The sequence below is a fragment of the Rhincodon typus genome, chromosome 7 (genome assembly GCF_021869965.1).
Source record: "Rhincodon typus isolate 14 chromosome 7, sRhiTyp1.1, whole genome shotgun sequence".
NCBI classification, from domain to species: Eukaryota; Metazoa; Chordata; class Chondrichthyes; order Orectolobiformes; family Rhincodontidae; genus Rhincodon; species Rhincodon typus.
In genome coordinates, this window is record NC_063338.1 from 71,475,226 (window position 1) to 71,500,298 (window position 25,073).

At 42.9% G+C, this 25,073-nt stretch overlaps 1 protein-coding gene across 1 annotated transcript in view; it reads right to left on the reverse strand.

The window, feature by feature from the left end:
• Positions 1–25,073, reverse strand: part of LOC109911043 (low-density lipoprotein receptor-related protein 1-like) — a 1,753,343-nt gene that overhangs the window by 558,750 nt on the left and 1,169,520 nt on the right. The window contains exons 28-31 of the mRNA XM_048599379.1: positions 24,497–24,628; positions 15,771–15,998; positions 9,258–9,432; positions 2,777–2,871 (exon numbers count right to left, since the gene is read on the reverse strand). Coding sequence (XP_048455336.1) covers positions 2,777–2,871; positions 9,258–9,432; positions 15,771–15,998; positions 24,497–24,628 — 630 coding nt within the window. The remainder of the gene's footprint in view (positions 1–2,776; positions 2,872–9,257; positions 9,433–15,770; positions 15,999–24,496; positions 24,629–25,073) is intronic.

Genomic DNA, 25,073 nt, shown 5'->3' on the forward strand with positions numbered 1-25,073 from the left:
TAATGTGGATTCCAAAACTGCACACAATACTCTAGCTATGGTCTAACCAACCTTTTGTACAGTTCCAGCATAACCTGATATCATGATATCATCACTGTATTCTGTATCACATGTATCACATGTGTTCTGAGAGTATAAAGGCTTAGGATTTCTTAACCGGAGCCATTTGAAACATGGCATGCTGATGTAAGAGTTTGCTGCTGTTCATAACTGGATAGTTTAATTCAGCCCAGACCCTGAAAATCCCATGACTGATGCACACACCAGAAGGTATTTTAAATGCCTCTCGCGTCTTTCAGTACTATGTTGCCCATGTAGTCTAATAATGTTATGGGAGCTAATATAAGTATTGCTTCTTCAGGTACAAAATATCTTGCTGAAGGCAAACACCAGCACCATGGTGGTCATCCAGTTGACTGCCAGTTGCATAGAAATTGCTGGGTTGCAGAATGGGATTACGTGTGGCATCAATCGCTCCCAGATCAGTCAGAAGGACAATGATTCTGAGGCAGCCAATAAACTCAAATTTAATGCTCCAAATACAATCTCATCAAGGTTGGAACAAACTTCAAAATTTCTTCTTTTGATCTATATGTCACCATTACATTCCAGCATGTCATGTTTTCTGGAGGTGACAACATATTGATGTGATTTAATGACTGTCACCAGAAGTGAAGATTACTTTCCTGTTTTGTTAACTCCTGCAAGTCATTTAACGTATGTTCTGTATTTTCACTTATTCTACTGAATCACAAAATTTGCCACTAATGTATGTTTAGTTTTATCTGCACATTGATTTAGCCTCTCCAGGTGTCTTTGCATTATAACATTGTACTTAGCAACATAGCTACACAGTTAATTTACAGCCATTTACTGATTTAAGACATTAAATATATACCAAAGCCCAAAATTTGTATCTGACATCAAAAGTGTGCCAGTAAAATAAAAGCAACAGTCAAATGGAAACTTGGGATACTGCAAAGAACTTACATCGGATGCAATACCTCAAACATAATCGCTGTTAAGTGTAAGAACAAACAAAGCCAACTGGAACACAGCAAAGTCCCAGAAACAAAAATGTGATAATAACTAATCACCTGCTGTTTTTTTTTGTTGGTGATGTTGATTGAAGGGTAAATATTGGCCAAAGCATTGCATAGAAATTCATTGTTTTTCTTCAAGTATTGTCATGGGGATCTTTTACATTAATCTGTTTAGTTTCTCATCTGAAAAATTCACTTCAACATCAGAACATAAGCCAAGACTCTGTGTTTCCTTCTCTGGGGCTTGAATCCATTGCTATCGGAATTAAGGGTGAGTAGGCTACGAGTTAGCAAACACTCCCAATGATACCAACTGTGAGATCCCAATCTAATAACTCCTCACAAAAGTACAATGTGTTATTGTCCAGCTTCCAGTGATATTTCAATGCAGCCTAAGTGCATTCCAAGCATTCAAGGATAATGGATTTCCAAAGAATTGGGTCAGAAGATGCCTACACGACCAGCATCAGAAAGATTCTACACGCCCCGACACACTCATCACACTACCCTACATCAGGAACACGTCGGAACTCACCACTAGACTCCTACGACCACTGGGCATCAGAGTGGCACACAAGCCCATGTCAACTCTACGACAACTGCTCACCCAAACCAAGGACCCATTCTCCGCCATGGACAGGACCAATGTCATCTACAAAATCCCCTGCAGAGACTGTGAGAAACACTACATCGGACAAACAGGAAGGAAACTAACAACAAGAGTACATGAACACCAACTGGCTACAAAAAGACATGACCAATACTCACTCATCTCAATCCACATGGACAAGGAGAACCACCACTTCGAATGGGACAAGACCAAGATCCTGGGACAGGCTAGGCAGAGACAGTCACGAGAATTCCTGGAAGCATGGCACTCCACGAAGCATGCTATTAATAAACACATTGAACTCAACCCCATATACATTCCACTACAAAGGAAAACCGGAAGTGAGGCAATCCATCTCAACAGACTCCAGAGTTTAAAAACCAAGTGGGAAAACACACCGACGCTTCATCGGAGATTGCACTGAGGATGTAACCAAGCATGGTAACAAAACATCTGTAAAACAACAAACCAGCGCAGCGAGCCAACCAAACTCAACACCCACAACCCGAGCTACAGATCTACTCCAAAACCTTAATGCAGCCTAATATTTTGTCATTTAGCTTCTGCCATATAAAGAGTGAATCAGTTTGTTATGTTAGACAGCATCAATAGAAAGACAAAATCCAATACTTCACTATCATCCACTAGATCCTTCTCAAAGAAATAAATACATATTTGAAGGATTAAGATATTCCCAGCAATTAAAGCTGTAACATAAAAGGTATCCATTACTATATGAATTATTCACCCAGTGATTATCACAGTATCATTTTAAGAATAAGCTATTCATGGAATTGATCCTGACAAAAACAACTTTCACGCACTGCCCCTCTTCAAGACAAATGGCCTGTGTTTCAAGACAATAATGTGGTTATTAATGAAGCTCCAAAAATCTTTAGTCAGTGTTATTCTGTAACTGAAACTCTTGATTGCTGCAAATGTTGTTTGCAAATACATTATTTTTAACTCATGGTTATTTATTGTGTGTACTCCATAAGCAATTACAGACTCAGAAGGCACAATAATTTAATAAACTAAACTATTAAAAAGTAATTTTGTTACCATAGTTACATAGCCCACTATCACAAGTGCAGTAATTGAAAAAAGTAAATTTTTGAATTACCAACAGGCTCTCTTTGATTTGAAAAAAGATTCTTGATGTTGTTGCCATCCATGTTTGCTGAACTGATATTGTTCCCATCAGTCCAATAGAGCTTTCTGTATTGGAGAAAGCAATGCATATATTAATTAAAGTTTAAAACTAATCACACAAATAGCACAAGAAATGTTATATGTTATAAACTCTTGTAGTGCCTTACGATTTGTGCTTAATTGTCTCAAAGGTGTTTTTAGATCAATTTATAATCCTAGCTCAACCACTTACAACATCCCACTTATCTTTGATAGCAGCTGATGTTGGACACATGAAACAAACTATTTGCCATGACCACCGAAGACAAAGATGACATCTATAACATATTGGTCGACACAGTGACTTACAGTACCAGAAACTTGGGTTTGAATCCCCGCTTGGGCAACTGTCTGTGTGGAGTTTGCTCATTCTTCCTCTGCCTGGGTGGGTTTCCTCCAGGTGCTCTGGTTTCCACCCACAGTCCAAAGGTGTGCAGTTTAAGTGGATTGGTCATGCTAAACTGTGCAGGCAGGTGGTTGAACCATGGGAAATGTAGGGGGATGGGTCTAGGTGGGATGCTTTTCAGAGGGATAGTGTGGGCTTGATGGGCTGAATGGCCTGCTTCTGCATGTTGGGATTTTATGATATCAAATGCACTGACTAAGTTGGGCAACCATTTTTGATTTTCTTTTATTTTTCCAGCATCTACGAGCAAATCATACCCTGAATGAAAGAAAATGAAGGAAATTTTAATAATGTGCCCATCATCACACTAAGTTACACACTATCCTGGCTTGGATGTGTATCATTTTTTTTTGCAAGGCTGCTGAGTCAATGTTCCATAACTTTCGATCTAACAGCAGCCTGGTTCTTGGATCACCAAAGTTCAACAAGGCCCACAGATACTTCAAGATAGTTAAGGATGAGCAATAAACCTCTGGTCTTGACACTGATACCAACATCCTGAGAATGAAATGTAGAAATCCATTATTTTTTGTTGGCAGTGCTGCAACTTTATGGAACCAAGATTGTGCCAGTGCTTAAGAGCATAGGAGAAGAGAAAAGCTGCAGGATTTGAAAGCCCATTGGGACCGATGCCTCACAGCACCAGGCACCCGGGTTCAATTTCAGCCTTGGGTGACAGTGTGTGAGGAGGTTGTGCATTCTCTGCATGGGTTTCCTCCTACAGTCCAAAAATCTGCAGGTTAGGTGGCTTGGTCATGCTAAATTGCCCTGCATTGTCCAGGGATGTGCAGGATAGGTGGATTAGCAATGGTAAATGTGGAGTTAGGGGCATAGGGTGGGGATCTGTGTCTGGGTGGGATGGTCTTCAGAGGGTCGGTATGACTCAAGAGGCCAAATGACCTCTTTCTGTACTGTTGTGATTCTGTGAGATGTGTTGGAGAGTGGCAGTAGTGTGGGAAAGTTTTCTCGCATTCTGCACATGCAAGTGGCAAAGGGCTTCTGAAATGGCTTGGGGCAGTAGGTGTCATGAACTTGGGATGGGGATTGGCTGGATGCTGGTGAGCAGGAGGATATTTTGGTGGATCAGATTAAAGGAAGTCTTGGGATGTGTGAACATTTTTGTGTTAAAAGAATAAAGAGGATGCTCACTAATATTTGGTGAGTTCTGTGTGCTAAGGAAAAGTGAGGCAGTTATTGGTCTGCAGGCCAGTTATCATGAAATCACAGAATCATAAAATCCCTACAAGGTGGAAGCAGGCCAGTCAGCCCATCGAGTCCACGCCGACCCTCTGAAGAGCATCCCACCAAGACTCACCTCCCCTTGTTAAGTACATCCTCCACAATGGTGTGACCCTTTGATCTTTTACTTATAAATTCTGTGCCTGATACTACCTCTCTCACTAACACCTGAAGAAGAAGTAAGACTCTGAAAGCTTGTGTTTTCAAGTAAGCTTGTTGGACTATAACCCGGTGTCGTGTGATTTCTCACCTTGTCCACACCAGTCCAACACCAACACCTCCATATCATAAAACTATGTGATATTGGAGCAGTATTAGGCATTTAGCTCATTTCTTCTGCTCTGCCATTTGATCATGGCTGATGTGTTTCTCAAATCCTTTCTCCTGCCTTCTCCCTAATTGATTTCTATTTATTTGTGGGTTGTGGGTGTTACTGGCTGGCCAGCATTTCTTGCCCATCCCTAGTTGCCCTTGAGAAGGTGGTGATGAGTTGCCTTCCTGAACCGCTGCAGTCCTCCTGCTGTGGGTTGACCCACAATGCTATTAGGGAGGGAATTCCAGGATTTTGACCCAGCGACAGTGAAGGAACGGCAATATATTTCCAAGTCAGGATGGTGGGTGCCTTGGAGGGGAACATGGATGTGGTGGTATTCCCATATGCCTGTTGCCATTGGCCTTCTAGATGGAGGGGGACGTGTGTTTGGAAGTGGCTGTCTGAGGATCTTTGGTGAATTTCTGCATGTATCTTGCAGATAGTACATACTGCTGCTACTGAGCATCAGTGGTGGAGGGAGTGGTGTCAAGCTTCTTAAGTGTTGTTGGGGCTGCACTCATCCAGGCAAGTGGGGAGTATTCCATCACACTCCTGACTTGTGCCTTGTAGATGGTGGACAGGCTTTGAGGAGTCAGGAGGTGAATTACTCCTCACAGTATTCCTAGCTTCTGGCCTGCTCTTGTAGCCACTGTGTTTATGTGGTGAGTCTTGCTTTCTGGTCAATGATAACACCCAAGATGTTGATAGTGGGGATTCAGTGATGGTAACACCATTGAATGTCAAGGGACGGTGATTAGATTGTCTCTTATTGGTGATGGTCATAGCCTGGCATTTGTTTGGCGCGAATGTTACTTGCCACTTGTCAGCCTAAGGCTGGATATTGTCCAGATCTTGGTGCATTTGAAAATGGACTGCTTTAGTATCTGAGGAGTCACAAATGGTGCTGAACACTGTGCCATCATCGGTGAACATCCTCACTTCTGAACTTATGGTAGAGGGAAGGTTATTGATGAAGCAACTGAAGATGGTTGGGCCTAGGAAACTACCTTGAGGAACTCCTGCAAAGATGTGCTGGAGCTAAGATGATTGACCTCCCACACCCACGACCATCTTCCTATGTGTCAGGTATGACTCCAACCACCGGAGCGTTTGCCCCCTGATATCCATTGATTCCAGTTTTGCTCAGGCTTCTTGATGCCACACTCGGTCGAATGAAGCCTTGATATCAAGAGCTGTCACTGTCACCTCACCTCTGGAATTCAGCTGTTTTGTCCATGTTTGCGCCAAGGCTGTAGTGAGGTCAGGAGCTGAGAGACCCTGGCGGAACCCAAACTGGGCATCACTGAGCAGGTTATTTCTGAGCAGGTGCTGCTTGATCACACTGTTGATGACACCCTCCATCACTTTACTGATGATTGAGAGTAGACTGATGGGATGGTAATTGGCCGGGTTGGATTTGTCCTGCTTTTTGTGTACAGGACATACTTGGATAATTTTACACATTGTCGGGTAGATACCAGTGTTGTAACTGTACTGGAACAGCTTGGCTAGGAGAGTGGCAAGTTCTGGAGCACAAGTCTTCAGTACTATTGCCAGAATGTTGTCAGTGTCCGTAGCCTTTGCAGTATCCAGTGCCTCCAACCGTTTCTTATTATCACGTGGAGTGAATCCAATTGGCTGAAGACTGGTATCTGTATTACGGGGGGCCACTGGAGGAGGCCGAGATGGATCATCCACTTGGCACTTCTGGCTGAAGATTGCTGCGAATGCTTCAACCTTATCTTTTGGTCTGATGTGCTGGGCTCTTCCATCATTGAGGATGGGGATATTTGTTGAGCTTCCTCCTCCAGTGAGCTGTTTAATTGTCCACTACCATTCATGACTGGATGTGGCAGGACTGCAGAGCTTAGATCTGATCCGTTGGTTGTGGGATCTCTTAGCTCTGTCTATCACTCGCTGCTTTCGCTGTTTGGTGTCGAAGTAGTCCTGTTTGGTGGCTTCACCAGGTTGATACCTCATCTTCAGGTATGCCTGGTGCTGCTCCTGGCATACCCTCCTGCACTCTCCATTGAACCAGGGTTGAGCCCCTGACTTGATGATAATGGCTGAGTGGGGGATATGCCGGGCCATGAGGTTACAGATTGTGCTGGAGTACAATTCTGCTGCTGTCGATGGCCCACAGCGCCTCATGGATGCCCAGTCTTGAGTTGCTAGATCTGTGTGAAGTCTGTCCCATTTAGCACAGTGATAGTGCCACACAACACAATTCCCTTGTTAATCAAGGACCTTTCCATTTCTGTCTTAAATACAATCAATGACTTGACCTCCGCAGTCTTCTGTGGCAACGAGTTCCACAGAGTCACCACTCTCTGGTTGAAGAAATTCCTCCTCATCTCAGTTCTAAAAGATCATTCCTTCACTCCGAGTTTATGCCTTCAGGTCTCTCCTACTTGTGGAAACATCTTCTCCATGTTACTTTCATCTAGGCCTCTAAATATTCTATAAATTTCAATGCAATCCCCCATTACAATTCTAAACTCCATTGAGTAGAGACCTGGGGCGAGGAGAGGTGATGGCCTAGTGGTATTATTACTGGACTGTTAATCCAGAGACCCAGATAATGTTCTGGGGATCCAGGTTCAAATCCTGCCATGGCAGATGGTGGAATTTGAATTCAATAAATATCTGGAATTAAGAGAATCTGATGACGACCAGAAATTCATTGCTGATTGTCAGGAAAAGCCCATCTGGTTCACTAATGTCCTTTCAGGAAGGAAACTGCCATCCTTACCTGGTCTGGCCTACATGTGACTCCAGAGCCACAGCAATGTGGTTGACTCTAAACTTCCCTATGGGTAATTCGGGATGGGCAATAAATGCTGCCTGGCCAGCAACACCCTCAGCCCGTGAATGAATAAAGAAGGAAAAATTAATCCTCAACCACTCCTCATATGACAATCCCTTCAATGCCGGGATCATTCTTGCAAACCTCTTGTAGACCCCCTTCAAAACCAACACATCATTCCTTAGATACTGGGCCCAAAACTGCTCATAATATTCCACATACTGTCTGACAGTCTCAGCAGTACATCCCTGCTCTTGTATTCTAGCTCTCTCAAAATGAACGCTAATCTTGCATTGCCTTTCTTACTGCCAACCGAACCTACTTGATAATCCTGAACTAGGACTCCTCGGTCTCTTTGTGCTTCAGATTTCCAAAGTCTTTTTGCTGTTCCAATGGCTAATGCACAGGAACAGCAGTTGTATTATGTGAGTCCATTAATTTATTTGCATGATTCTAATAAACAGATTACAAATGATATATAGTCTGACGTAACCAGGCATAGTTCAAAGGAACAGCTGCTAGAAACGTTCTCAAATGGTGCTTAATCGATTCCTCTGTCCATCTTCTGACAATGTCGTCAATTCCAATCCTTCTCAATGAACTTCTTTGAGGATATGAGCTAAGTAGCTAATGGAAAGCCAGAGATGCTATTGGCAAATGTCTATAAGGAAAAATCCCTCATGCTCAAAGTGGGAGTCAGGGCAAAACTTTAGAATGAATAACTGAAGGATAATCGAACCCTGCTCTTCTCATATTGTGTATTCATGCCTGGCATGAGCAAGGAAACTATTGCAGCCCTAACTGAAGGTGAAAAATGGACAATAAAATTGTTTTCTTTTTACATTTCCTTTGTGGACTCTGCAAGGGCATAATTAATCCTGCATGTCATTTAAGAGCTTTAGGACCCTGGGGCAATCTTGCAATGATACCATAGAGAATCATTGAACTTAAATAGGACCAAGGAGGCAGAGTGAGGTGGAGGTGAGTATCCTAAATTGATAAGGACAAGACAATGTTGAAAGTAGTCTTTCAATATTGTGACACTAAGTGTAGGGCCTGCTGTATCTCAGAATACCATGTGAAAAAGTAATTAGCATTAATATGCATTGAACAGTTCAAAAAAAAGCTAAAGACTAAAGACAGTTCCTGACATTGCAGTCTTCTTGGCCAATCTGTCTCGAACCCAAACTTCTGGATGTGGACACAGAAGTACATGACAAAAGACTGCCGAGCCCCAAAGAAACTTGAGGCCTGTGGTCCCACAAGAGCTTCATGAGGCAAACTTTCATGCTGCTGCCTAAACTTATGCCCATCTATCAGCAAGCAATCACTTGATGTTCATTTTTAGAATGCAGATTAAACCTGGGAATTAAATCTCCCAGCCTCATGCTGCAGTGTTTTAGAGGTTTTGACATTCAACAATGTCCTGCTCCAAGATAAAATCAGGACGTTTAGATTTCAATTTCTACCCCACTGGTTTTAATAATTATTTTGAAAAACAAGCAACACTTAATCTTCACTTGCATCTCCACCATATTTGCACTGCTGTGCTTCAATTGATGATAATGCAGCAATTATGGCGTTATGTGGACAATGCAAACCTGATATTATTTACTTAGAGCAATAAGTTATATTGTACAACAGTTTACCCTTTTAGTGGGTGCACTATTAAACACTGTGGATGATCAAGTCCATGGATGATAGAAGTCCGTAGGGATCCATTTAAACGTGCAACATTTATTTGAGACTCCTCTAAATCAGAACTCGTCCAGTATATATTTCTGGAAACCCAGTCCACTGCAAGTGCATGAACGTATGGTAAGTCTATGAACAAAGAGAACAGAATATGAAAAGTTATTCAGAAAAACAACCAATACTAAGGGAAATAGATAAGCAGATAAAAAAATACATAAGCGTATAAAAAAGAGATGGTATTTCAGCCTGAAAGAAGAAATTGCACAGAATGTGAGAAGACTGAGCTTAAACCATGCCACAGACTGAACTGGGCCAAATCACCTTTTTCTGTGTTCTAAGTTCCATATACTTTTGTGTAAACTTTCCTAAATTTAAGTATCATTAGCTAATTTATTTGAACTTCAAAAGCAAATACAAACTTTCACAAAGACAGAAGACGTATTGTTCTGTTAGACATATGCTAAATATATAAAGTGTGGATATAAGGTGTAGAGATTAGCATTTCTAAAAATTAAAACACGCATCCATTTGAATGTCAGTGATTATTCCAAAAGATAAATTCTTACTTCATTTTTTATAAATCTTCACTGCCCACAAATATTTCAGAAATAATTATGAATTTTACCAACACAAATCTATCTGCAAACCACAAAAATACTGTTATGTCATTGGCAAGGAAAATTGCTGCTGCCTTGTGATACATTTTCTACATTAATGTACAAATGTTTGGGCTTAAACAATTAGCAAATAGAACTAAAAATAATGAGCAGATTATCATCAGATTTTGCAGAAAAAAGAATGAAATCTGAATGGCGCACTGTGTTATCAATGGACTGAACTTTGTGGGAACTGTCCACTAATTGGACTGGCCAGTAGCTTTGCAGACCACACAGTGCCAGTAGGATTGGTGGCCACTGCTGGGAGTACAGCCTGTCTCATCACACTTGGAAGCTCAGGTATGCCAGTGTTGAGAGTTTCAACAGGACGAAATGGGTGGGGGTGGTGGTGGGAGCGGGGTGTAGTGAGGGAGAAGTGTGATAATGTCTGGATTCAGGACGATAGGGCACAGGGTTAAAGTGGGGGAAGTGACTTATGGGGATGGGAGGATTTCTCCATGCCACCCCAGCTGCTTACCCTCCAATGAGAGAGTGCAGCCAAAGCTGCTGGGCTCTGCAAACGATATGGGTTTCCCACAGTTAGGGGTAAAATATTGGCAGAGGCAGGTGGTCACCATAATAGGCAATCACCACAGGGAATGGTGATCACTGTCGCATTATTCACAGGACTAATGTGGGGACAAGGCCATAGGTGAGTGGAAGTGGAATAGGGATTGCTGCCTGGGCCGGTGTGGTGTGAGGATTGGCTCTTACTAGGCCTCCTCTTCTTGATCAAGGGTCTCCCAATCAGGCACTGAGTGCCTGATAATGAGAGCTTCCTGTAAACTGTGAGCAAATACAAAACTGCTTGCTTTGTGAGCTCTCAGTATAGCAACTGCCCCACCTACCATTGATTGTAAAGCAGCAAATGCAATGTAAAGGTCTTAGATAGCAGCCTCCCACCTTCCACCTCCATTCCAGCCCAGCAGAGGAGATTAGTTTCCAGCCTATGCACCAAATTTGCTACAGTGCATAATATTGTCTTTGATCTACTCTAGAAACTTTAAAAAGAATGCATTCATGGGACATGGGCATTGCTGGCTGGCTAGAATTTATTGCCCACTCTGACTTGCCCTTGAGAAGGTGGTAGTGAGCTGTCTTCTTGCAGTCCATGTGCTGTATGTCAACCCACAATGCCCTTAGGGAGGGAATTCCAGCATGTTGACCCAGCAACACCAAAGGAACGGCGATATATTTCCAAGTCAGTATGGTGGGTGGCTTGGAGTAGAACTTGCTGGTGGTGGTATTCCCCTGTATCTGCTGCTGTGTAAGGATTTTTGGTCAATTTCAGCAGTGCGTCTTGTAGTTTGTACACACTGCTGCTATTTAGTGTCGGTGGTGTAGAGAGTGGATGCTTGTGGATATAGTGCCAATTAAGCTGGCTGCTTTGTCCTGGATGGTATCAACCTTCTGTTGGAGCTGCACCCATCCGGTCAAGTGAGTAGTATTCCATCGCACTCTTGACTTATGCATTATAGATCGTGGACAGACTTTGGGGAGTCAGGAGGTGAGTTACTCACTGTAATATTCCTAGTCTCTGATCTGCTCTTGTAGCCACTGTGTTTATGCAGCAGATCTAGTTAAGTTTCTGGTCAATGGTAACCCCCAGGATGTTGATAGTAGGGGATTCAGTGATGGCAACACCATTGAATGTAAAGGGGCAGTCGTTAGATTGTCTCTTATTGGTGATGGTCATAGCCTGGCATTTGTATGACATGGATGTTACTTGCTACTTGTTAGCCCAAGCCTGGATATTGTCCCAATCTTGTTGCATTTGAAATCATCAGCAAACATTCCCATTTCTGACCTTATGATGGAGGGAAGGTCATTGATGAAGCAGCAAAGATGGTTAGACCTAGGACAACATCTATGAGAAACTTCTGCAGAGATGTCCTGGAGTGGAGATAACTGACCTCCAACAACCACAAGCATCTTCCTTGGTGCCAGCTGTGACTCCAACCAGCAGAGAGTTTGACCCCTGATATCCATTGATTTCAGTTTTGCCAGGGCTCCTCGATAGCCTACTCAGTCAAGTAAAGCCTTGATGTCAATGGCCGTCACTTTCACCTCACATCTGGAATTCAGCTGTTTTGTCCATGTTTGAACCAAAGCTGTAATGAGATCAGGAGTTGAGTGATCCTGGCGGAACCCGAACTGGGCGTCACTGTAGGTTATTGCTGAACAGGTGCTGCTTGATAGCACTGTTGTTGACACCCTCCATCACTTTACTGATGATTGAGAGAGACTTTTGAGGTAGTAATTGGCTGGGTCAGATTTGTCTTGCTTTTTGTGCACATGATATACCTGGGCAATTTTCCATATTATCGGCTAGATGCCAACGTTGTAGCTGCTTGGGTGGAACTGGCAAGTTCTGGAGCACAATTCTTCAGTACTATTACTGGAATGCTGTAGTGCCAATAGTATTTGCAGTATCCAGTTCCTCCAACCATTTCTTGATGTCACATGGAGTAACTTGAATTGGCTGAATACTGGTATCTCTGATACAAAACTGGAATCGATCGTTATCAGGGGGCAAACTGTCCTGTGGTTGCAGTCATCCCTGACACACAGGAAGATTTTCATGGTTGCTGCAGGTCAGTCATCTCAGCTCCAGGATATCTATGTAGGAGTTCCTCAGGGTAGTGTCCTCGGCCATCTTCAGCTGTTTCATCAATGACCTTCCCTCCATCATAAAGTCAGAACTGGGGATGTTTGCCAATGATGGCACAATGTTCCCCATTCTTGTCTCCTCAGATACTGAAACAGTCCATGTTCAAATACAATATCCAGGCTTGAGCTGGCAAATGGCAGGTAACATTTGTACTATACAAATGCCAGTCATTGACTATCACCCATAGAGACAATCTAACCACCATCCCTTGACATTCAATTGTGTTATCATGACTGAATTCCCCACTATCAACATCCTGAGGGTTATCATTGACCAGAAATTCAACTGGACTCACCAAACAAACATAATGGCTACAAAAGCAGGTCAGAGTCTGGGACTACTGTGGCGTGTAACTCACCTCCTGACTCTCTACAGCCTGTTCACCATCTACAAGGCATAAGTCAAGAGTGTGATGGAATACTCCCCACTCGGATGAGTGCAGCTCCAACAACCTCAAAAGCTTGACACCATCCAGGACAAAGCAGTCCGCTTGATTGGCACTACATCCCCAAGCATTCACTCCCTCCACCACCGACGCTCCATAGCAGTAGTGTGTACTATCTACAAGATGCAATGCAGAAATTTCCTAAAAATCCTCGGACAGCACCTTCCAAACCCATGACCACTTCTATGTAGAAGGACAAGGCAGCAGTTATGTGGGAACACTTCCACAAGGTCCCCTCCACGCCACTGACTGTTCTGACTTGGCTGTCCCTTCACTGTCGCTGGGTCAAAGTCTTGGGAATTCTCTCCCTAATAGTATTATGTGTCAACCCACAGCATGTGAACTGCAGTGGTTCAAGAAAGCAGCTTACCACCACCTTCTCAAGGGTAACTAGGGGTGGGCAAGAAATGCTGGCCAAGGAGCAACACCCATGTTCCACGAATGAATAAATAAAAAACAAAATGCTGTGGACCACTGGAGGAGGCCGAGATGGATCATCTACTTGCTGCTTCCAGCTGAAGATTGCTGTGATTTCTTCAGATCTGTCTTTTGCACTGATAATTGGGCTCTTCTATCATTGAAACTGGGGACATTTGTGGAGCCTCCTCTTCTAGTGAATTGTTTAATTGTCCACCATCATTCATGACTGGATGTGGCAGGACTTCAGAGCATAGATCCGATCCATTGGTTATGGGATCGCTAAGCTCTATCTAGTACTTGTTGCTTATGCTGCTTGGTCTGCAAGTAGTCCTGTTTGGTGACCTTCACCAGGCTGATACCTCATTCTCAGAAATGCCTGGTGCTGCTCCTGGCATGCCCTCCTGCACTCTCCATCGAACCCGGGTTGATCCCCATGGCCTAATTGTAATGGTTGAGTGGGGGTTATGCCCAGACATGAGGTTACAGATTGTGCGGGAGTACAATTCTGCTGCTATTGATGGCTGACAGTGCCTCATGGATGCTCAGTGTTGAGGTGCTAGATCTGATCAAAGTCTGCCTCATTTAGCATGGTGATAGTGCCACACCACACGATGGAGGGTATTCTCAATGTGAAGGTAGTACTTTGTCTCCACAAGAACTGTGTGGCGGTCAATCTTACTGATACTGTCATGGGTAGATGCATCTGCAACTGGCAGATTGGTAAGGATGAAGTCAAGTATGTTTTTCCATCTTGTTGGCTCCCTTACCTCCTGCCGCAGACCCAGTCTAGCAGCTATGTCATTTAGGACCTGACCAGCCTGATCAGTAGTGCTGCAGTTGACATTGAAATACCCACCCAGAGTCCATTTTGTGACATTGCCACCCTTGGCACTTTCTCCAAGTGCTGTTCAACATGGAGAAGTACTGATTCATGTGGTAAGTACGTAATAATTTGAAGGTGGTTTCCTTTCCCATATTTAACCTGAAGCTATAAGACTTCATGGAGACTGGCATCAGTGTCCTCCTGACTATGCTGGGTCTGTCCTGGCTGGTGGGACAGCACATAACCAGGGATGGTGATGGTGGTGTCTAGGACATTGTCTGTAAGGTTTGAATGCATGACTATGACTATGTCAGGCTGTTGAGACAATTGTCTATGATACAGCTCTTTCCTATTAGTAAGGAGGGCTTTGCAGGGTTGAAAAGGCTAATTCTGCCATTGCCTTTTCAGTGCCTAGGTCACTACTGTATAGTCTATCCAGCTTCATTTCTTTGTTGGGACTTTGTAGCAAATGATAGAACTGAGTGGCCTGCAAGGCCATTTCAGAGAGCAGATGAGCGTCAACAACATTGCTGCGGGTCTGGAGTCACATGTAACCCAGACCAGAGGGTGAAGGCAGCTTTTTCTGACAATTGACACTGGTTTCATGGTCATCAGTAGACTCTTAATTCCAGACATGTTTTAATTGAATTCAATTCAATTGAATTAATATTGCCATGGCAGAATTTGAACCCAGGTCCCCTGAACATTAGCGGAGTTTCTGGATTTACAGTCTGGCACTAAAACAACCAGGCCTTCACCTTCTCAAGAAACTTCCCCAACAATTGACAGTAAAGTCTTTAAATGAAGCAAATGCAAATGACCAATTGACTTTTGACCTGGCGATAATAAGTATGAATCACGGAATGGTCTTCCAATTTACATATATCAAATTGATTTGTTCCGACTCCAATCAGCCCAATAATTTGCTCTCAATAAATGCTTCCACACGATTTTCCTTTCTCGAAAGCTAGCATCTTTGCGGTTCCACATAGGCTTTGGCATTTCAACAAGTTGCCATTATTCAAATCAATTTTGGTCAAATCAATTTCCCTTCGACTTGGTATCACTGGGAGCAGTCATTAATTAGAGATTTTATCTTCCCCAGTCCAGGGATGTGTAATTGTTTTAAAATTCCCTGCCTGCACTCACCCCAATCCCTTACATCCCCAGCTGCTAATCCCAAGATATATATCAAATAATACTGCATAAACTAGATAGAAAACCTTGGTCTCTTCTGGTCTGCCAGACTTAGCAATTTCACTAGCTTCACATTCCAGATAGGATCCCATGACAAAAGGCATGTTAACTGTGTCAATCCATTGTTCGTATCCTCATTGTAGCCATCTGTTTAACAACTGAATGTCTGCTATAGATAACGAAGATTTAAACCACATCACATCACAACATATTTCCATGTACTACATGTAACTTTCTTCATTATTTCCTACTTACCTGCTGAGATGACAATTTCTATCCCTGTGCCATTTATGAAGGCGCGCTTTATAAATCGCGGCTTTAAATCAGACCAATAAATTCGTTCTTCGAAGGCATCAAAATCAATTGTTTTAACTTGACTGACATCAGGATCAGTAAATGGTGTTATGTAATTGTAGTATGGATTATCAACATCAACTCCACGGATCTCTGAATTTCTTGAATAAATAAAAAACTCCTTTTGTTCTGCATAAAATAAGGAAAAGTCTCAATATTGTTAAAAGCTATTTTACGACTGATCCTGCTTGATGTTTGAATATGATGACAGGGTGAGAGCAGTACATTAGCTATTAAATCAATGAGACATTTCTAAACAGAGAAATTCAAGGAGAAATGAATTAACTTTAAAATTAAACCAACTTTTCTTCCCTCTCTTGATTTTAGAACTACTTTAGAAATCTTTTAAATCTTCACTTGCTTTCAATTAGTCATCTATTGGAGCCTTTCCATCCAAAATAATATTAAAGACAACCCTAAGGCTGTGTTAACTCAACCTAATTTCTTTTCTCTTTCCTTTTATTGCAAGTCTGAAAGACAAATATTTGGTTTTCTGTTTAATTAACTTTGAGATAAGAATTGCTCAAGTTGCTATGGGCAATAATATTGAAAATCTATTCAAAATTAAAATGCTTAGAAATTTCATTAGGCTTTTGGTCAGATGTGGAAAATGAAGCAAAATTTCACTTTAACTGCAATTTTGGGGGCCAGTAAGTCAACATAATTAAAGGGAGTTCGTTACTGTGGTCAGTTCAATTACTGTTTGAATATTTCAGTTGGTAATGTTTGGGTTGAATCAAGGCAATGCTGCCTTGACAGAAGTTACATTTCCATACACATTTCACATCTTTGAACTGGACTCACAGCCAAATTAAGTATCTTTAATGTGCCCTTACTGCTGCAAACATAGCAAGCAATTTGCTCAAGGCAAGGTTCAACAAAACAGAAGAACTGCCAAGTCAATTTATTTTGATGATGTTTGTTGAGGACAGTTGATGATCATGAGAATTCTTTGATTCCTAAATAACCCCATGGAATCTTTTGCATCCAACTACACAAGCAAACAGGTCATTAATTTTATACATAATCTACATTGTAGCATCCCCAACAATATTGCACTTCCTCAGTATCATAACAATCACACAACACGAGGTTATAGTCCAACAGGTTTAATTGAAAACGCAAGCTTTTGAAGCTCAGCCCCTTCCTCAGATGTAAGGTGAAAGAGGGTATAAGATACAGAATTTATAAGCAGAAAGGTAACAACCCTGAAACTTGCTGCCTCTTGTTGAATCTTTAATCAGTTAGGAAGGAGACTCCCGATTAGAATGCAAAATCCAGATTCCTTTCAAGTCATTGTCCTGAGATAATTAAAGGTTTTATTAATGTATAAAAGAGGTGACATCTCAGGTCAGGCAATGCATTTTAGGTGTGAGGTCTTGCTTAGAATCTGTCAATGCTTTAAACTGGGGTCAGAGTGCTTTTGTGCAAAACAGAATGTATCTGCAGTGACATAAACACCTTTGATGAAATAATTCATGTGTGTCTGTGTCAGTGTATGTGTGCCTCTGTGTGTGTGTGTGTGTGTGTGTGTGTGTGTGTGTGTGTTGTGCGAAAGACAGAGAGACAGAAAGAGAGAGATTGTGTGTGTGCTTGAGTGTGAGGGAGTGTATGTGTGTGAGAGTGTGTGTGTGTATGTGTGAGTGTGTAAGAGAGAATGTGTGTGTGAGAGGGTCTGTGTAAGTGTGCGAGTGTGTGTGTAAGTGTGTTTGTGTGAGACAGTGTGTGTGTATTTGTCCATGTGTGTGAGTGTGTATGTGGGAGTATATAGTGTGGTGGGGTCACCTGTAGTGTGACATAAACCCAAGATCATGAAGGACCTGAGCTCCGAAAGCTTGCGTTTTCAAATAAACCTGTTGGACTATAACCTGGTGTCATGTGATTTTTGACCTTGTCCACCTCAGTCCAACGCCAGCATCTCCACATCATATCATAACAATCAGCATTGGTTGTAAGGTTAAGTTCCATTTTTGGGTATAATGCCAATACGGATGCAAACTGTGCTCAGAATCGAGTTAGTTTTCTGAAATCAAGTTATAATTCACTTTTGGAGACAGTAAGAATGCAGATGCTGGAAGCCAGAGTCAATAGATGTGAAGCTAGAAAAGCACAGCAGGTCAGACAGTATCTGAGGAGCAGGGAAGTCAATGTTTTGGGCCAAAACCCTTCATTGGGACTGGGTAGGGGAGGGGGGGAGCCCAGAAGTAAGCAGAGGGAAGGGGTGGGGCTGGGGGAAGGGTAGGTAGAACAGTGATAGTTGGATGCAGGTTGTTGTGATTGGTCAGTGGGAAGGGTGGAGTGGAAAGGTGAGTAGGAAGATGGAAGGTTAGGTTAGGTCAGGTCAGGGAGGTGCTGAGGAAGGGGAAGGCCGGACATGGGATAAGGCTGGGGGCGGAGGGATTTTGAAGCTGGTGAAGTCAATGTTGAGGCCATTAGGTTGTAAACTCCCAAGGCAAACTGAAGAGCTAGGGTGCTGGCATCTCATATTTTGAAGGTGACAAGATCTCCAGCATGTGGATCAAGTCTACCTACCAGAGCAAATCTTCTCAAGTAATCAACAACCCACTGCTACAGTGCAACCTGTATCCAATTCGGGCAACCCTGACCAAGGGCAGAGCAAATGTAATCAAAACATATAAGAGATATGAGGCTCCTAACGAAACCCTCCACCATATTTCTGACTGCTCTTCATTTGTAAAGAACCCAAGAATCAAACACCACAACAAGGTCTTTGACCAGCAATGCCTGTATGTCGCCAAGTATGGATGGGTGTCATACCAAGAATCAAGATTGGTGGCCCTGGATGGATGTCTTTGGAAGCCGGACATAATATTCAGGAAAGGCAATTAAGTAGCAGTGGTAGATGTCACCGTCCACCAAGAGGATGACAACAAGTGCTCAAGAAGGCATGGTTAGAAAAATGTAGAAAATATCAGCATCTTAACTTGCAAATAAAAGAATGGACTGGAGGCCTCAAGCCAAAATTTTGTGGGTTTGTTGTAGGGGCAAGAGTAAAGTGGCTGAAGCTCAACAACAAATTGACGGACTTCCTCAACATAAAGAGATACAAATCCTTCCCACAACAAATCTCAAGACTGACGATATTCCTAACACTCGAGCTCCTTCAAATCTTCAGCAACCGGTGATAAAACCGCAAAGCCTAGCTTCGGACTAGTGATGGCAAGCCTACCCCAGTGTCAGGGTAAGGTGTTCCAGATAATGATGGGTACCAAATGACATGTTGGCGGAAAAATTAGAAAAATATAAAATTCCACAAAGCAAAATTATATAAAATTCCACAAAAAAAACACCAAAAAAAACTCTTATAAAAGAAAGAAAGAAAAAAGGTGTACCCGCAGCACATCAGATGATGACTCCTTTCTCTAACTAATGATCCTTCAGTCTTGATGCTCAGTTTACACCCCCTCCTCATTTGGAAGAGCACGCTTGGTAACTTAGAAAAGGCTACCCAATATATGATTGTGACTTGAATGCCCCCAGTCATTCCGCTGCCCTGCCGTACCTCATATAACATCGGCATGGCCCTGTCCCAAAGATGAAGTAATGCTAGAGGTTTGACGCACGTCGACGAGTGACATAAAGACTCAGGCTAGGCCCTCACATGAGTGTAATTAAATAGCCAAATGCCTCATTATCTAATTAGTGACGAGCAGGAATGGATGAACGAGATTCCCACTGTCCCTACCTACTATCTAGCAAAACCACAGCCAAGGGAACGGGCTTGGCAGAATCAGCGGGGAAAGAAAATCCTGTTAAGCTTGACTCTAGCCTGGCACTATGAAGAGATACGAGAGATGTAGAAATAAGTGGGACACGTAAATAAATACCACTAGTCTCATTGCGTTTTTTACTAAGTCGGTGAGGTGAAGACACAAGCCCCGAAGGGCTCTCACTTCTGGTCAGAAGTGCACAGGCGGCCAGGCGCGACCCGCTCTGGGAACACTTCCTACAAACCAAAGGGGTGGCCCTAGGCCCAAGCTATGCTTGCCTCTTTGTAGGATTTATGGAAAAGCCCCTCTTCCACAACTACACCAGCACCATCATTCACCTCATTCTTCACTATATTGATGACTGCATCCATGCTGCCTCGTGCTCCCTTGAGGAGCTCAAGCAGTTCATCAACTTTGCCAACACCTTTCACCCTGCCCTCAGATTCACTTGGACCATTTCTGACACATCCTGCCCGTTCCTGGACGTCTCTGTCTCCATCTCTAACTCACTGACTCCCACAACTACTTTGACCACACCTCCTCTCACTCATATTCCTGCAAAAATGCTATCCCATACTCTCAATTCCTCCACCTCTGCTGCATCTGCTCACAGAATGAAGCATTTTACTCCAGGACATCTCAGATATTCTCTTACTTTAGAGACAGTAGTTTCCCCTCCTCTCTAATTAAGGATGCCCTCAACCACATCTCCTCCATTTCCCACACTTCTGCCCTCAAACTGCACCCCCCCCCGATAACAATAATGTAGAGTCCCCTTAGTCCTCATGTACCACCCCACCAACCTCTGAATCCAACGCATCATCCTCCAACATTTCCGCCACCTACAATCAGACCCCATTGCCAAAACGATATTTACCTCCCCACCCCTGTCCGCATTCCGCAGGGACCTTTCATTCCACGACTCCCTCTGCAGCTCTACATTCCCCACCAATTTTCTAACGCAAGGGGTGCAACACCTGTCCCCACACCTCCCCTTTCACCTCCGTCCAAGGCCCCAGACAATCCTTTCAGATCTGGCAGAGATTCACCTGCACTTGATCCAACCTTATCTGTTGCATCCTTTGCTCCTGATGTGGTCTCCTCTACATCGGGGAGACCAAACGCAGATTCGGGGATCATTCCAGGAGCATCTGTGCTCTACATGTACCAAACAACCCGACTTTCTGGTTGCCATCCATTTAATACCCCCTCCCATTCCCCGGCAACAAGTCCATCCTTGGCCTCCTCCACTGTTAGAGTGAGGCCAAACGTAAACTGGAGGAACAACACCTGATATTTTGCCTTGGGAGCTTACAGTCCAATGGCCTGACTATTGACTTCACCAGCTTCAAAATACCTCCACCCCCAGTTTCATCCCATGTCCAGCCCTCCCCCTCCTTCTCACCTGCCTGACTTGACCTGACTTATCCATCTTCCTAATAACCTATCCGCTCCAGCCTTCACACTGACCGATGACAATAACCCCCTACCTATATCCACCTATCACCATTCCACCTCCCCTTCTCCTAGCCCCACTCCCCTCCCTCTATTTACTTTTGGGGTTCCCTCCCCTGCCCAGTCCTGATGAAGGGTTTAAGCCTGAAACGTTGACTTTCCTGCTCCTCAGATGCTGTCTGACTGCTGTGCTTTTCCAGCTTCACATCTATTGACTATAATTCAGGTTGTTGCTCAATGCAGTGGCAAACATAAAATTGTTCACTAACTAGTGCAGCTGGGTAGCATTTCAATCAAAATTGTCCTTTATTTGCATTAAATGACATTTCTAGATTAATTGATAAGTGGTAATCTATATGATTTTATTAACATAGCTAGAATTGCATTTATCGAAAGAAATAAACATTCTCGTGAATAACTTCCAAATTGTGAATAATCATATTTTAAGCAATTGATAATGACACTACAAGAATCAACACAGAACACTTACTAATTTAAGTGACATTGGTCAGTTTCCTTGCAAATTAATCATTCAATATTTGCAAAGAAAATGGGGTTATTTTGAAAAATAACATGGTTCTGAAGAAGGGTCACTGACCCTGAGACATTAACTCTGATATTCTTAAGAGGGAACTCAGGAGGGCAAAAAGGGGACATGAGATAGTTTTGGCAAATAGGATTAAGGAGAATCCAAAGGGATTCTATAAATACATTAAGGACAAAAGGGTAACTAGGGTGGGAATAGATCCCCTTAAAGATCAGCAAGACTGCCTATGTGTGGAACCACAGGAGATGGGGGAGATACCAAATGAATATTTTGCATCAATGTTTACTATGGAGAAGGATACGGAAGATATAGAATGCGGAGAAATAAACAGTGATATCTTGAAAAATGTCCATATTACAGAGGAGGTGGTGCTGGACATCTTAAAACGCATAAAAGTGGATAAATCATAGAATCCCTGCAGTGTGGAAACAGGCCCTTTGGCCCAACAAGTCCACACCGACCCTTGGAACATCCCACCATCCCCCTATAATCTACCGAAGCTACACATCCCTGAACACTATGGGCAATTCAACATGGCCAATCCACCTAACTTGCACATCTTTGGACTGTGGAAGAAAACTGGAGCACCTGGAGGAAACCCATGCAGACGTGGGGAGAATGTGCAAACTCCAAACAGACAGTCGCCCGAGGGTGGAATCAAACCCAGGTCCCTGGCGCTGTGAGGCAGCAGTGCTAACCACCGAGCTACCGTGCCGCCCTCCAAATCTCCGAGACCTGATCAGGTGTACCCTAGAACTTTGTGGAAAGATAGGGAAGCGATAGCTGGGCCCCCAGCTGAGATATTATTATCATCGATAGCCACAGGTAAGGTGCCGGAAGATTGGAAGTTAGCTAACGTGGTGCCACTATTTAAGAAAAGTGGTAAGGAAAAGTCAGGGAACTGTAGACTGGAGAGCCTTATATTGATGGTGGGCAAGTTGTTGGAGGATCTCCTGAGGGACAGGATTTACGTGTATTTGGAAAGGCAAGGACTAACTAGGGATAGTTAACATGGCTCTGTCTGTGGTAAGTCATGTGTCACTAACTTGATTGAGTTTTTTGAAGCAGTAATAAAGAGGATTGATGAAGTTACAGCAATAGACTTCAGTAAGGCATTTGACAAGGTTCTGCAAGATAGACTGTTAGCAAGGTTAGGCCACACGGAGACAGAGGATGGTGGAGGAGGATTGCTTTTCAGACTGGAGGCCTGTGAACTGTGGTGTCCCACAAGGGTCGATGGTGGGTCCACTGCTTATAAATGATTTTGATGTGAACATAGGAGGGATGGTTAGTAAGTTTGGAGATGACACCAAAATTGGTGATGTTGTGGACAGCAAAAAGATTACCGTAGAGGACAGCAGAACCTTGGTCAGATGGGCTGGTGGGGCTGGGGAGGGGAAGATGGAGTTTAATTTAGATAAATGTGAGGTGTTGCATATTGGAAAGGCAAATCAGGACAGGACTTATACACTTTATGGTAAGATCCTGGGGAGTGCTGGTGAACAAAGAGACCTTGGAGTGTAGGTTCATAGTTCATTGAAAGTAGCATCGCAGGAAGAAAAGATAGTGAAGAAGGCATTTGGTATGCTTGCCTTTATTGGTCAGTACATTGAGTGTAGGAGTTGGGAGGTCATGTTGAGGCTGTACAGGATATTGTTTAGGCCACTTTTGGAATACTGTGTTCACTTCTGGTCTGGATGTTGGCAGGGTCGGAGGGTTTGGGCTATAGGGAGAGGCTGAATAGGCTGGGACTATTTTCCATGGAGCATTGGAGGCTGAGGGGTGACCTGATAGATGTTTATAAAATCATGAGGGGCATGGATAGGGTGAATAGCCAAGTTCTTTTCCCCAGGGTAAGCGAGTCCAAAACTAGAAGTTACAGGTTTAAGTTGAGAGGGGAAAGATTTAAAAAGGACCTAAGGGGCAACATTGCCGCATAGATAGTGGTGTGTGTTTGGAATGAGCTGGCAGAGGAAGTGGTAGGAGATGGTACAATTACAACATTTAGAAGGCATCTGGATGGGTATATGAATTGGAAGGGTTGAGAGAGATACGGGCCAAATGCTGGCAAATGGGGCTAGATTTATTTAGGATATCTGGTTGGCATGGATGAGTCCGACTGAAGGATCTGTTTCTGTGCTGTACATCTCTTTGATTCTATGTAGAGGTTAGGTGGACTGGCCATGCTAAATTGTCCATAGCGTCCAGAGATGTGCAGGCTAAGTAGATTGGCCATTGGAAATGCAGGGTTACAGAAAGAAGATTGGGGGTGGATCTGGGTGGGAGGGATGGTGGTGATGGGCTGAATGGCCTGCTTCTGCACTGTAAGGATTCTATGATTCTAGATGCTGCCAGACCTGCTGAGATTTTCCAGCAATTTCTGCTTTTGTTTCAGATTTCCAGCATTTTGCAGTTCTTTCATTTGTTTTGGCTATTTTATTGCTACATTGAACAAAAAGCTAATTTTAGGACGATCCTCAGATGGGCATACTTAAGAGAAACTTGTCGTGGGGTCATTAATTCAACCTGATGACGGCAACAGTTTGTGAGTCCAGCATGAATATTATTAAAACAGTACAAAAGTCCTTGGGAAGACAATTGCCACTATATGTGACTGCCACAGTATTTTGCTCAGGTTTGGACTATTTCGAGCAAATTGCACTGGAAGTACCGAAAAATAAAATCCAACTGAACCTCTAGTTTTTGTGTTCAAGTTTTTAAAATGGAGCTTCAAACATCACCTGCTAAGAAAAGATTTCCTAACTTGTATGAGTTAGTAGTGCACATTTCAAATGAATTTCCTGTCACATGAAGTAGACATTTCCTTGTTATTGTTGCTGTTGAAAATTGGTTATAAGGCTTTATTTTGATCTGACAGATTTTCAGGCACTTACCATAGCAGTTCTTTTCATCAGGGGCCAGTTTCATTAGATGAGGACATGTACATGCAGCAGTTCCATTGTAATTAATCAGGCACAAATGAGAACATGGCCCTTTGCCATTATTGGACTCACAAGGATTTGGTGCTGTAATTATAAACACAACGTCAATTCATTATCAGATTGTCCTGTTACAATGATAATCCAGTGCATAAACACAATAAAAATTGAAGTATTCTATCAAAAACTGTGAATAACAGATAACCTGAGGTATAAGTTGCATGATGTTAATACTGCTGATTTGAAACCGTACAAATTTTATTAGACAAAGGCTATGGAAAAGTTGCCATTAATACATTATTCCAAAAAATCCATATTGTAATTGAAGCCCATTAAAGAGGTTTCAAAATCAACTCGATGTCAACCAAAGATTTAACCCGGTTCTTTCACCCCATGATTTACAGTCCTGTTTATTTCTTGAAATAGCTATTTTCCAAACACTTGGCTTTGTTGTTAATGTTGTTAATTAGAAGGTTTAAAGCCATTTTTGATGCATTGATTAACCATTAGGATTCACTTAGAACAGGGAAAC